The sequence below is a fragment of the Mixophyes fleayi genome, chromosome 9, assembly GCF_038048845.1.
Source record: "Mixophyes fleayi isolate aMixFle1 chromosome 9, aMixFle1.hap1, whole genome shotgun sequence".
Taxonomy (NCBI): domain Eukaryota; kingdom Metazoa; phylum Chordata; class Amphibia; order Anura; family Limnodynastidae; genus Mixophyes; species Mixophyes fleayi.
Genome location: NC_134410.1, coordinates 11,023,713 through 11,036,683, shown reverse-complemented (window position 1 = coordinate 11,036,683; position 12,971 = coordinate 11,023,713). Strand labels below are relative to the sequence as shown.

Below are 12,971 nucleotides of genomic sequence, written 5' to 3'. Positions count from 1 at the left end.
AAACTGGGGTTTTCTGCACCTGTAACAAACTGATACAAGCACAAGGTCTATGTTACCCCTCTTCTGTCTTGTCAAGGCATTGCTCCTAAAGGGTTGAGCACCTAGAGGTGGTATCTCAAAGGTGGTTGCTCCATCTTTGGTAACTGCATTGCTATGCTGCTATTATCATTATTATTGTTATGGTAGATTTGTAAGGTGCCACAACGCTCCGCAGCGCCATACAGTAGGGAAAACAGTACATACATAAAACATGCTCCTATGTCTTTTGGCCAAAAAAAACCATTCTGGGTGCGCTCAACCTCATTAAGCAGATTGGCATCTTACTGGGCACAATTTTGTAGCCCTTTGTCTTTCTGTGAAGTGGTGTATGTGCGTACTCTCAGGCACTGACTCAGCAATCTTTATACCAAGCACACAGTAATTGATCAATAGGTGCCATTGCACATGTAGGTTTATAACAAGTGCAAGTTTAACTGTGGGTGTGACACAGGCATGGTAGGGTAGTATAAATACATTTAACTTCTTACTTACTACTTCTCCATTCCTGCACTGCAACTCTCAGCAGCTACACCAATTCCTCTCTCTCATTGCCTTCCAGAGCCTCCCTCTTGGAACTCAGTGTCTTGCTCTTCAAAGTATTAGTTACAATGGAATCCCAGAGTCTTTCACTTGGTACTCAAGCTGATAAGCTCCGGCCATACATGGCTATCACTATCTCTAGCCTCTGCTCCACTACACGGGGCAAAAAGTATGTGGACACCCAAACATATGTGCTTGTTGAACATCTAATTCCAAAACCATGGGCATTGATATTGAATTGGTCCCTGTGAGGACCACACATCCTAGTGGGTTCTTTGAAATTACCTAGGCATTGGTGCAACCAAAATGCAGTTTAGTCGGTACATGGCAATAGAGACATATGGATATACAATCAACGGACAGATGCGATTCTTTGCAGGTACAGGATACACATGTGGTGGAAACGCAAATCCTAGTCACTAATCCATGAACACGTCAAACAGTCAAAAACATAAATTATATCCCTTTCAATATTTCCAGAGTTGGGTTGGTAAAATTATAAAGCTTAACCTTGAGTCTCCTCCACCATGGTGGTTGGGGACCATTGGGGGAGAAGCTTCCTAGGAGTCTAACCCAGGGTACTAGTATATAATGACCTTTTGGGCTAACCATGAAAAGGTTGATAATAGTATATCTGCATATGCTAATTGTTTAACTCAGACCTATTGTTCTCTTTTATCCCCGGTTAAACACTCCACCTGACATATTTAAAAGAATAACTTGTCTAAATTATAGAACAAATAACATAAATATGCATGGTATACAATAACATATGCTAACCAGTGGATAGGAACAACAAATAACAATAGACTGTAAGGCAGCGAGACAATGACAGCTCAGAGTACACAAAAAGGGCAGATGGATCGCAAGTGTCTTTATGCTTCAGTCGCTTGAGTCCAAAGCGTGGTTCCACAGTCCCCCTTTGCTGCTATAACAGCCTCCCCTCTTCTGTGAAGGCTTTCCACTAGATTTCAGAAATGGATTTGCAGCCATTCAACTCATTAGTGAGGTTGGGCACTGATGTTGGATAATAAGGCCTGGCTTGCAGTCAGTATTCCAAGTCATCCCAAAGGTGTTTGATGGGGTTGAGGTCAAGACTATGCAGGCCAGTCAAGTTCTTCCACACCAAATTTGGCAAATCTTTTTCTGATGGGGGTCGCTTTGTGCATGGAGGCATTAGGCCTTCCCCTAACTGTTGGCAAAAAATTGGAAGCACACAATTTTCTAGAATGTCATTGTATGCTGTAACATATGCAGTGTGCTTTACACCATTGGAGTTGACACTTGGCATTCCTCCTGGTGACCTGAGGTTTGCGGGCAGCTGCTCGCTCATGGAAACCCAATCCATGAAGCTCCAAATGAACAGTTTTTTGGGCTGATGTTGCTTCCAGAGGAAGTTTGGAACTTGGTACTGAGTTTTGCAATTGAGGACAGACTTTTACACGTTATGCACTTCAGCACTCAGTAGTATTAGTAATAGCAGCATTTACCAGTGACTTGGGCAGCTCTAGAAAGGCAGCAATTTGACAAATTGACTATCGTTCTGATAATTCCTCATTAAAACTGTGGAAGCAGAACAGGGGAAGGTAGAGGAGTGTAAACGCAGGCCAAGTAAAGGTGTGTTCATGCAATTGTGGCTCATGCAGACCTGCAGAAACACGCATATCCTGTTAAGAGGCGTATTTCACACACCTGCTCCAGGACAAGTGCAAATACAAGACAATGATGATAACTTGGCATAAACCAGAAACATATGCTGCCGATGAGAAGCTGAACGCATCTTCATATATGTACAGCTCTGTGTGTTGGGGTGGAAATGTTATTTTTGTATGCACTTTTTTATTAAGTAATTTACTTCCCATCAGGCCTTGTGTGTAACACAAAAACATGAATTAGTGTACTGAATACATTAAATAATAATGAAATATAAAGACATTGATGCCCACTGGCATAAAATAATAGGTCTCATTTAGAGGTAGACAAACATGATCTCAGAATGTCCGTAGGTAGAAAAACATACTTAAGAAAAGTGTATTTAAGTGTGTATTATCAGCTGGACTATCTGAAAATGTGTCAAAAAACACAGCAGTATTTGTGCCAGATGTACATTAGGCATAGAAAGTGTGTATACTTATGTCACACAATAGTGTAGAAATGCGCTATTAGTAATTGCTAAAGTTGCGTTACCCTATTTGTAAACAATATAATAATGTAATGAAGTGTTATGTACAGAGGATATATTGTCCTAACAGTTGTTAATAAATGTGAAAGTTACATGTTCCATTGAGATGGAAATTAACATAAAAACCCATGGTATGCTGGATGAAATAAAGATGGCTGAAAATGTTTAGTTACACTCTATGCTTTGTAATACTTCCTGGTCTCTGTATTTCGGTGCCAGTCTGTGAAGGGTACATTAGTTTTCAGGCCAAGTGACACTATTTGCTTAAGATAAGATGCGGTTTCTGCTGGGAACACTTTAAACAAAGACATTTCTTCTTGTTTATCGCTTTGGTTCTAAGTGGGGTATAATGTAACTGTTTGTAATAGTATTGGATGTGTCTATAACCAGTTGTGATTATTGTCCTTATCTTTTCCCTGTGATGTTATATTGGATGTGTAATAAGCTGCGTCTACTCATTACTGAGCTAGTCATTCACAAGTATGTGTCGCTAATGAAATAAAAGTCTCTTCACTGCCCTCCAGCCACTAATTCCACCCTCATACTATTTTCCCATTGCCTTTGTATTTACTATTCTTAATGCTACCATTATTGTATTATATTGCATTTTTTACTGCTATACTATAACATTGCTTTGCCATAGTGTTGCCTTACTGTTATTTTACCACTTATTACATTGCTGATTACTCATTACATTTCCACTGCCAGACCTCCCTTGTCACTATCTGGGCTTCTATACTACCTAGACCTAGACACCGTCATGGACCTTGCACCATACTGGACGTTGCCCAAATAGACCTCTGCACCATCTGGACCCTCCAGGACTACTATGCCCCTGCACCATCATGGCCCCACCTAGGCCTCTCTACATCATGGCCTCAGTATCTTGCAGATCTCTGCACCATAGTGATCCCCACTATGACTCTTCTTCACATTTGCTCCATTTGTCTCACACTATCTCCTCCCCTGTAAGCTCTCAAGGGAACAGTCCTCCACCCTATGTCTCACGTCTGTGCCCTGTATCTCACGTCTGTACCCTTTGTCTCATGTCTGTACCCTCTGTCTCACGTCTGTGCCCTGTGTCTCCCATCTGTACCCTCTGTCTCACGTCTGTGCCCTGTATCTCACATCTGTACCCTGTGTCTCACGTCTGTACCCTGTGTCTCACGTCTGTGCCCTGTGTCTCACGTCTGTGCCCTGTGTCTCACGTCTGTACCCTGTGTCTCACGTCTGTACCCTGTGTACCCTCTGTCTCACGTCTGTACCCTGTGTCTCACGTCTGTGCCCTGTGTTTCACGTCTGTGCCCTGTGTCTCACGTCTGTGCCCTGTGTTTCACGTCTGTGCCCTGTGTCTCATGTCTGTACCCTGTGTCTCACGTCTGTGCCCTCTGTCTCACGTCTGTACCCTGTGTCTCACGTCTGTACCCTGTGTCTCACGTCTGTACCCTGTGTTCCCTCTGTCTCACGTCTGTGCCCTGTGTTTCATGTCTGCTCACACTCCATCCACCTACCTGTCCCTATTTTGTTTTATGCAGAATTGTCTCTGTTTGCCATGCGATTTGTTCTGTTAATTGTACACATGCATTCATTATTCTGCTTATCTGTATCCTTCACATTATCTGGAACTGTAGCTCCAATGTTCCTTTCCTCTGGTTTTCTTGACATTACACCACCATTCATTCTGTGTTCTTCTCTTGGATTTTTGTGTCCCGTGTATTATTTTTGTTATTATTTGATGAGGCAATAACTATTGCTTGAAAGAAATTTACTTTACTATTTTTTGTTGTATTTTTTCATTTTATGCCTAAAATACTTTAGTGTCATTGTGTAAGTCCCACCTGACATTGAGATAGTTATCTTGCTGCACATACGCAGCCAACCTGTAGTAATATCCCAGCAAGTGACAGCTCATCTTAAGATAAAATTGCTTCTTTTTGTGATGTATTTGAGTGATTTTGCTTTTCGTGAGATGATGATTTTAGTGTTTGGACAAATACCTGGAGTATAAGAATGTGCTGAGATGTTTTGTGGGTTGAACGTTTTTTCTCAACAGTCCCTTTAGACATGAAAACAGTTATCTACGTACTTGGACTTGAGTTTGGTTATTCTGTTTTGTGCACATTGAGATTTATTCATTAAGTGGCTTCAAAATTATTATTATTATTATTATTAATTTTTATTTATAGGGCGCCACAAAGTATCCGTAGCGCCGTACAGGGACAAACAATGGCACAGTACAAGGTGAAACAGCACAGTACAAGTAACAGTAAGCACTATAACTCTGGGGGCTCAGGCACAGCATGAAAGAGAGGGAGGGAGGGGAAAAGTGAGTATAGGCAGGTAAAATGCAGGCAGAATGCTCTTCAAAAGAGGGAACCTTGTTTCCTATGGAGATAATCTGGTCTGTACACACCAGCAGCTTTCACTGACCACGCTGAATGATGGAACAATGATGGAAAATCATACAGGCTTTATATAATAAACCTATCTATTTGTGAGTTGGAGATTTAATCTAAAATGTATCAATTCTTTTTGAAAATATCGTTGTCGAACCTTTTACATCCCCTCTCTCCTATTCACTATACTAGGACTTGACAGACAGCCAAGACTATTACTTTGTTGCAGTTCGTTGAAACACAATTAACTGCTGCACGTACTGGTCACACACACTGTGATATCACCAGCAATATTGGACACGTGTCCAGATAAGAGATAATAATGCCAGATAATAATCTTATTAAAATTGATGGGACTATCATCCGGCATTATGGGTAAATGTTGATGGAAAATCCGCTATCGACCCCAGTGGCTACGGAAGTGATCCGACCATTGACCATCGTGCGGAACATCCGGATCTCGGCTGATTTTGCTCCGGTGCCGAGCAGGAGGATCATCCACTGGGCGCCCATCTTTCTTCCTACAGAGAGAGGCTGATGAGGTAATATGTTGTTTTTCAAGAGCAGAGAAAAACAAAACATGTTAAAAACATGGTCAGTTCATTTGAAAAAACAAAACAATGCAGCAGACTGTGATAGATAATTGATATAAAATAGGTTTTCTTTAATCTCTGTAACAAAGCAAGTAAGTAGACACCAATTAGTACCCAGATTATCATTTAAATCAAAATTCTTTAAAAAAGCTTCCGCTGAGCACATAAGGACAGACGGAGATTCTGAGCATCTTCTTGTCTTTGTCAAAGCTCTATCAAATCTACGTGAGTGAAATTGGTTGGCTGGATTTAGTCAAATCAGTAGTAAATATGTCTGGATATAAAGAGAACCAGAGGATTCATCTCAAGCTTTAAAACGAGGCCAGCCCTGGATGACTCTGTAGAGGCTGTTTCCCGGACAGCTTGTGCTCATCACATTGCGATGCCCCTTCAGTATATAACTCCTTCTAATTAAATTTTTTGCCACCCCACAAGCGATGAGTCTTTTAGCTGCATTTAGAGCTGCATTGTTGGGAGGGCGATCTGTGGGAATGAGAAATAAGAGAATTAATGAATGACAAAACACTATTTGTTGGAGAACACGACAATAAGGAATGTTTAGAGCTTTATACAGTAGAAAAAGGGGAGATAAGATAAAGAGAATGTAACCCATCACCCCTGTGTTTTTATCCCTCATATCTCCCCCTTATTATATTCTGCTCCCACTTACTGGTGAAGGATCCTATGAAGCTGATACCACTGGAGATGGGGTTGTAGGATTTTGCATGAGCTCCATGAGTTGTCCAACCTCGTCCTTCATAGACTTGTCCATCCTCCCCAATTAGGAAGCTGTGCAGAGAATATTGGGGGGAATATTGTTATATAATTTGCAATACAATGGTACACCTTTTCCTTTTGTTACTTCTCTTTTATACACTAAATAGACAAAAGTATTTGGCCACACCAGTTAATTATTGAATTGAGGTGTTTCAATCAGACCTGTTGCCAGAAGTGTATAAAATCAAGCACCTAGCCATGCAGTCTCCGTTTGCAAACATTTGTGATAGAAAAATAGGTTGTTCTGAAGAACTCAGTGACTACAAGCGTGGAACTGTGATAGGAGGCTATCTTTGCAATACGATGGTTTGTGAAATTTCATCCCTGCTGAATATTCCACAGTCAACTGTAAGTAATATTATTAGAAAGTGGAAGCACTTAGGAACAACAGTATCTCAGCCATGAAGCGGAATAACACGTATAATTACAGAGTTACAATGACTGCTAAGGCGCATGGTGCGTAAAAGTCGCCAACGCTCTGCTGATTCCATAGCTGGAGAGTTAGGAACTTCCACTGGCATTAATGTAAGTACAAAAACTGTGCAGCGGGAGCTTAATGGAATGGGTTTCCATGGCCGAGCAGCTGCATGCAAGCCTCACATCACCAAGACCAATGCCAAGCGTCTGATGGCGTGGTGTAAAGCACCCCGACACTGGACTGTGGAGCAGTGGAAACGTGTACTGTGGAGTGATGAATCACGCTCCTTTATTTGGCAGTCAGATGGGCAAGTCTGGGTTTGGCGGATGCCGGGAGAACGTTACCTGCCTGACTGCATTATGCCAACTGTGAAGTTTGGTGGAGTAGAGATAATGTTATGGGGCTGTTCTTCAGGGTTTGGGCTAGGCCCCTTAACTCCAGTGAAGGACAATCTTAATGCTTCAGCATACCAAGTCATTTTGGAAAATGCTATGATTCCAACTTTGTGACAAGGCCCTTTTCTATTCCAATATGACTGTGCCCAGTGCACAAAGCAAGGACTACAAAGACATGGTTTGATGAGTTTGGTGGTGAGGATCTTGACTGTCCTGCACAGAGCCCTGACCTCAACCCCATCGAACACCTTTGGGATGAACTGGAACGGAGATTGTGAGCCGGGCCTTCTTGTCCAACATCAGTGTCTGACCTCCTAAATGCTCTATGGAATGAATGGGCACAAATTCCCACAGAAACACTCCAACATCTTGTGGAAAACCTTCCAAGAAGAGTGGAAGCTGTTATTGCTGCAAAAGTATATGTATTTGCCTTACAGTCTCTGGTGGTGTACTTGTCAAGAGTCCAAATATTTGTGTCCACATAGTGTATATTGTCTTCATTCCTTTTATATCCCTGGAATTTTATTATCTTGAAGGTAAAGACAGTATTAGGAGTATGTAAGCCTGGATTATATAACTAAAGCGAAAAAATGTATATACTTAACCAAATTCTTATAGGACAGTGGGCAAAAACCTAAAGCTTCATAGATTGGAGTGTTGACCTGCAGTCTCCTAGGTAACAAATGCTTTGCAATCAACCTTCTCCATTCCACCTCACCATTCATTTTGCTATTTTTTTTTAAATTAATCTTTAACATTTCTTCTTCCTTATCACTCTTCTATAAAACGATTTTTAACGAACAATGTACTTGTATTTCTTTGCTATTTTTTATTACGTTAATTCTGCTTTATCACTTTTCATAAACTCCATTTGGGACCTGGCTTTGTTGCTCACTTGTATCCGATGTCGCACCAGCCTCTAGTCTTCATATGATAGGTCTGTATGTTTCTCATTTGTGCGCTGCACGTGGCTCTGGAGTTACAGAATCCCCCTTCTGTGTGGTGGATGACCACGTTCGGTACGGGGGTAGACAGCTTGGATCTGCATGTCGGATTCCTGCCGCCCCATTGCGCCCTGGTTATAATAGTTGGACAGCCTGGGAAAATTAACAGATAAAAAAATCCATAGTAAAAATAATTTGTCGGTTAAACTAAACCAAATTGAATTAAATTATATTGCAAATTATGAAAATACAAAGCAGTGCAAATTCTGCTTTTTGGCCAGTTATTTCCACCTGGTCTGCAGAGTATATGACCTATTGTTCTCAGCCAATTATTTCCGCCTGGTCTGCAGAGTATATGACTTATTGTCCTCATGCCAGTTATTTCCGCCTGGTCTGCAGAGTATATGACCTATTGTTCTCAGCCAATTATTTCCGCCTGGTCTGCAGAGTATATGACTTATTGTCCTCATGCCAGTTATTTCCACCTGGTCTGCAGAGTATATGACCTATTGTTCTCAGCCAATTATTTCCGCCTGGTCTGCAGAGTATATGACCTATTGTTCTCAGCCAATTATTTCCGCCTGGTCTGCAGAGTATATGACCTATTGTCCTCATGCCAGTTATTTCCGCCTGGTCTGCAGAGTATATGACCTATTGTCCTCATGCCAGTTATTTCCGCCTGGTCTGCAGAGTATATGACCTATTGTCCTCATGCCAGTTATTTCCACCTGGTCTGCAGAGTATATGACCTATTGTCCTCATGCCAGTTATTTCCACCTGGTCTGCAGAGTATATGACCTATTGTCCTCATGCCAGTTATTTCCACCTGGTCTGCAGAGTATATGACTTATTGTCCTCATGCCAGTTATTTCCGCCTGGTCTGCAGAGTATATGACCTATTGTCCTCATGCCAGTTATTTCCACCTGGTCTGCAGAGTATATGACCTATTGTTCTCAGCCAGTTATTTCCGCCTGGTCTGCAGAGCATATGATCTATTGTCCTCATGCCAGTTATTTCCGCCTGGTCTGCAGAGTATATGACCTATTGTCCTCATGCCAGTTATTTCCGCCTGGTCTGCAGAGTATATGACTTATTGTCCTCATTTTCACTGATGCCGCTAGAATCTAATAGAGCGAACAAGTTTTGCCAGGAACGGTTTGTGTGAAGGAAAGTGGATACCCGGATCATCAACAGGTGCGAACCTGCTTCTTACATCGGAGCATACACATCGGGAGGAGACAAATAACATTCTAACACCGCCGGGTGGTAAGGGAGACCGTAAGTGAGAAGCCAGTTTGCTAATTCTCCTGATTGTCCAACGAGGTTCTTACCAAGCTCAGAACTCTATCCATTATGACACACAATTAACTCCTTCATTAAATCGATGCCTGTTTGCAAACAGAGAATAGGGCCACTACCACTGGCACAGTTTTGAATATCAATTTGGACATATGAAGTTCATTTATTATGTTGATCAACAGTATCATACTGCAGTACCGATAACAACCATGCTAGGTTAGTGGGGTTCCACTTGTTCTTTTATATGTTATACTTGGTAGAGATATATATATCCTACATAGAGGTTTTTTCAGGTTTTTTTTATGTATTTTGTATGAATAAATTGTCAATTTTATTATTGCCTTAGATACTCATCATTTATTGCTCAATTGATATCAATTGATATACACTTTTTGTAATCTCCATTCAGCGCTGTATGTCCTTTGTATAGCAAATTCTGCTTTGTGACATCATATTACATTTACCAATTTTAGGCCCCTGGGTGCGCCTACCTTTGAACCAATATACAAAAACAAGATTTTGCAGAATGAGGTTATATAAATGAGATAAAGGAGTAGACAATGAGGATTGGTTTCATGGGCATCCCAGATTTAGGATGACACAGAGACTTTTTCTCCCTGGAAACAGACTTGATTTTCTAACAACCTCTGAAGCGGTGGAAATCTGGTCTCATCCCCTAATTGGAAAGGGAAGCATTTGCAACTTTCAGTTGCACTTTTGTGGAAAACTTGTTATGTTACAAAAAATCCCTCTGCCCCTGTGGCTGGAACACTTATAAAGAAGTTATTGTATCACTTTATTTAAATTAATAGCGCAATGCACTAATTTATATCATTGCAAGTGTACTTGTCTTTTTATATTGGTATGTTTTTGTATGGAAATGTATTGATTTCTGAGACAGTATGTCATGTTTGGGTTTTGTAACTTTTATAGAGAAAATCCCAACTAGTCATATGAGTGGAAGGGATGTGTTATTACAACTATCTGGAGACAGGTAATCTTGTGTTAATTAGACCTTTTCATTGCTGAGTGGCCAACACTTCTGCTGAGCCTGAAAACAAGAGGGGGTAATTATACTTGTTGGTAGATTTCCTATGTTTGTAAGACTCACAGATTAATGTGAATTTTGCAATTTAAATTGCGTTAAAAGCAAGATTAGAGAAAATGTTGTGCCCTGATGGTAAACATTTAATATAAAACCACAGACGTTGTGGTGCAGCTAGCAGCAATGTAAAAATGTGTTAAAACCCTCCAAATTGATCTATGTGCAGGCTGCATGAAGCACCTGGATTGGTTAGAGGGCTGGAGACTGGATTACCTCCTGCCAGGGTATCTATGTAAATCTTTATAAAAAGTGCACTGTTTGGCCATGTAAAGTATTATCATTCCATCTGTACCTTTCTGGAGATCACTAGTACCACAAACTAGTGTAACTGTCCTTATTAGGACACATGAGCAAATAAAACATCACTGCTTCAAGATCCTGCTTTGACACCTACTTACATGCGGCAATTCCTGTGACCACGGATTAGACCAATCTAATCCGTTATCCGGCTGTTCTGAAGTTGGAACCCAACATGCCAGTACCAATGCTCTGCCCACCTTGCAGCTCTGGCCAGTGTGATAGGCCAGGTGGAATCATCCACAGCAACCCTGATCTAAAGAAAGAGGTCAGGGTACTAGTCCAGGTGCCCAGCAAGGGGGTACACTAGCAGCAGAAGTTACCCAGAAGAAACCGGTTCTAGGTGCTGGTGAAGGAGCTTAATGGTGGCAGCAGGAAGCCCCTCCTACTGCGTTTAGAGGGGCGCAATTTGGGATAAAGAAAGGGGACGGTGGCAAGGTAAGATCAGCTGGTCCCCAGCAGCATGGGCAGGGAGGCATAGGAGGACTATTCTGTCACAGCCCCTCTCACTTTCATGCTTAATTGAAGACATAATTGAAACTAAACAGCAGTATTTTAAGAGAAAAATGTAAAACTAAATTTATATTAAATTAATGAATGTGTGGTACTGAAGTGGGAGTAGGGTCAACATATCAAGTGATGTTTAACTGTTTCCACTATGTTTCAGGTGTACCCGCAAAACTAGGCATAAATTTGGGGATTGTAGAGACCAGGACGACGGCATACACCTTGGAATATGCTTGGCAGACAAGTAGGCACACTACTGCAAACACAGAAGCAATGCAGGTCTGCGTTTTTTGCAGTTCATAAATAAGCCTGTAACAATAGCGTTTTGTAGTACAATATTTATGCTGTGCACTTATATGACATAATATAAAGGTGTTTCGCACTTACCATTTGCTGCGACGCAGAGGACTGACAGAAGCACAAGCAGACGTATCATGGTGCTAGAACACACAGCCAGGTTACTGGAAGAGGAAGAGAATGGTCATGAAAAGCCCATGCACACAGCCACTTTGCGATACTAACCGGAGAGGAGAGACAGACTGCTGCAGTTTTAAGGTAAATCATCGTCGGGACAACCTCCTATCGGAAACATTGTCCCGGAATAAATTTCTAACAAATTCATTTGAAAAATCATCTGTCATCGTTGCGGTGACAGATAATAATTAATAGACGAAACCCTGTCCTGTTAATAAATAGGCCCCATAGTCAGAAAAACAATGGGGTTTATTTAATAGCAAATAGCTTGGACACAGACAATGATCAATGAAACTCCCTAACTTGCACTAGTTTAATAATGTGGAGAAAAAATATGCTGCAACCCATAGCAACCAATCAGTTTTCAACTTGTTAGTGTGGTCAGACAAATAATCTGTTACTATGGTTATAGGTAGATTTCTATGGTAACTAATAACAACCATCTGAACTTATTTTAAATAGAAGGTTTTGTATTAGATAAGCTCTAAAGAATTACAGAATGTGCATGTTAATCTGCAGACATGCATCTAGATATGATATGTACATTTATATGTATAAATCAGAAGTCTGATGTCCTGTATATATCTGTACAGTGTATCATGAGACTCACCTGGATTATGATCTCTTCTGATGAATGGATGTCAGACTTCTGATTCTTTTATACAGTATTCTGAGCTGGCACCTGGTGTGACAAAGGAGGGACCTCAGGTAACATCTATTAACCCCTTTGCCCCTGAGACTATTTTTGCCACATTTCGGGCTGGTCACATTCCAACATCAATATCAATCTGTTTATGCAGAAACCACAGAAATGTTACCTTGTTTTTCTCAGAAAACACCATTAGTTTGCTTATACATCCTAACATGGCAAAGAAAATCTATCCAAAATGGCCAAATTGTCTCTTTACTTTGTGGTTCTTGCTTTGGCATTAATCCACCTATCCAAAACGGCAAAAAGTAGGATTCTACACCTAGGTTTTCACAATTAAATCTACACTTGAAGA

At 41.0% G+C, this 12,971-nt stretch overlaps 1 protein-coding gene and 1 long non-coding RNA gene across 2 annotated transcripts in view; both read right to left on the bottom strand.

The window, feature by feature from the left end:
* The window catches only part of LOC142101940 (uncharacterized), an 83,122-nt gene that overhangs the window by 26,878 nt on the left and 43,273 nt on the right, over positions 1-12,971 (bottom strand). The window lies entirely within an intron of this gene.
* On the bottom strand, positions 6,055-11,929 carry LOC142101937 (peptidoglycan recognition protein 1-like). Its single transcript, XM_075186388.1, has 4 exons — positions 11,881-11,929; positions 8,236-8,437; positions 6,421-6,539; positions 6,055-6,233 (listed from the first exon to the last, which is right to left on the bottom strand). Exons 1-4 carry the CDS (start codon positions 11,927-11,929, stop codon positions 6,055-6,057), a joined length of 549 nt encoding a protein of 182 aa, XP_075042489.1.

Excerpts from the sequence above, each read along its gene's own strand:
- LOC142101937 (XM_075186388.1), bottom strand. The coding sequence starts at position 11,929 with ATGATACGTCTGCTTGTGCTTCTGTCAGTCCTCTGCGTCGCAGCAAAT. Across the intron at positions 8,438-11,880 it reads CCTCTGCGTCGCAGCAAATG|GCTGTCCAACTATTATAACC; the intron begins GTAAGTGCGAAA and ends TAATTTTCCCAG. Across the intron at positions 6,540-8,235 it reads TGGTGCGACATCGGATACAA|CTTCCTAATTGGGGAGGATG; the intron begins GTGAGCAACAAA and ends TTCTCTGCACAG.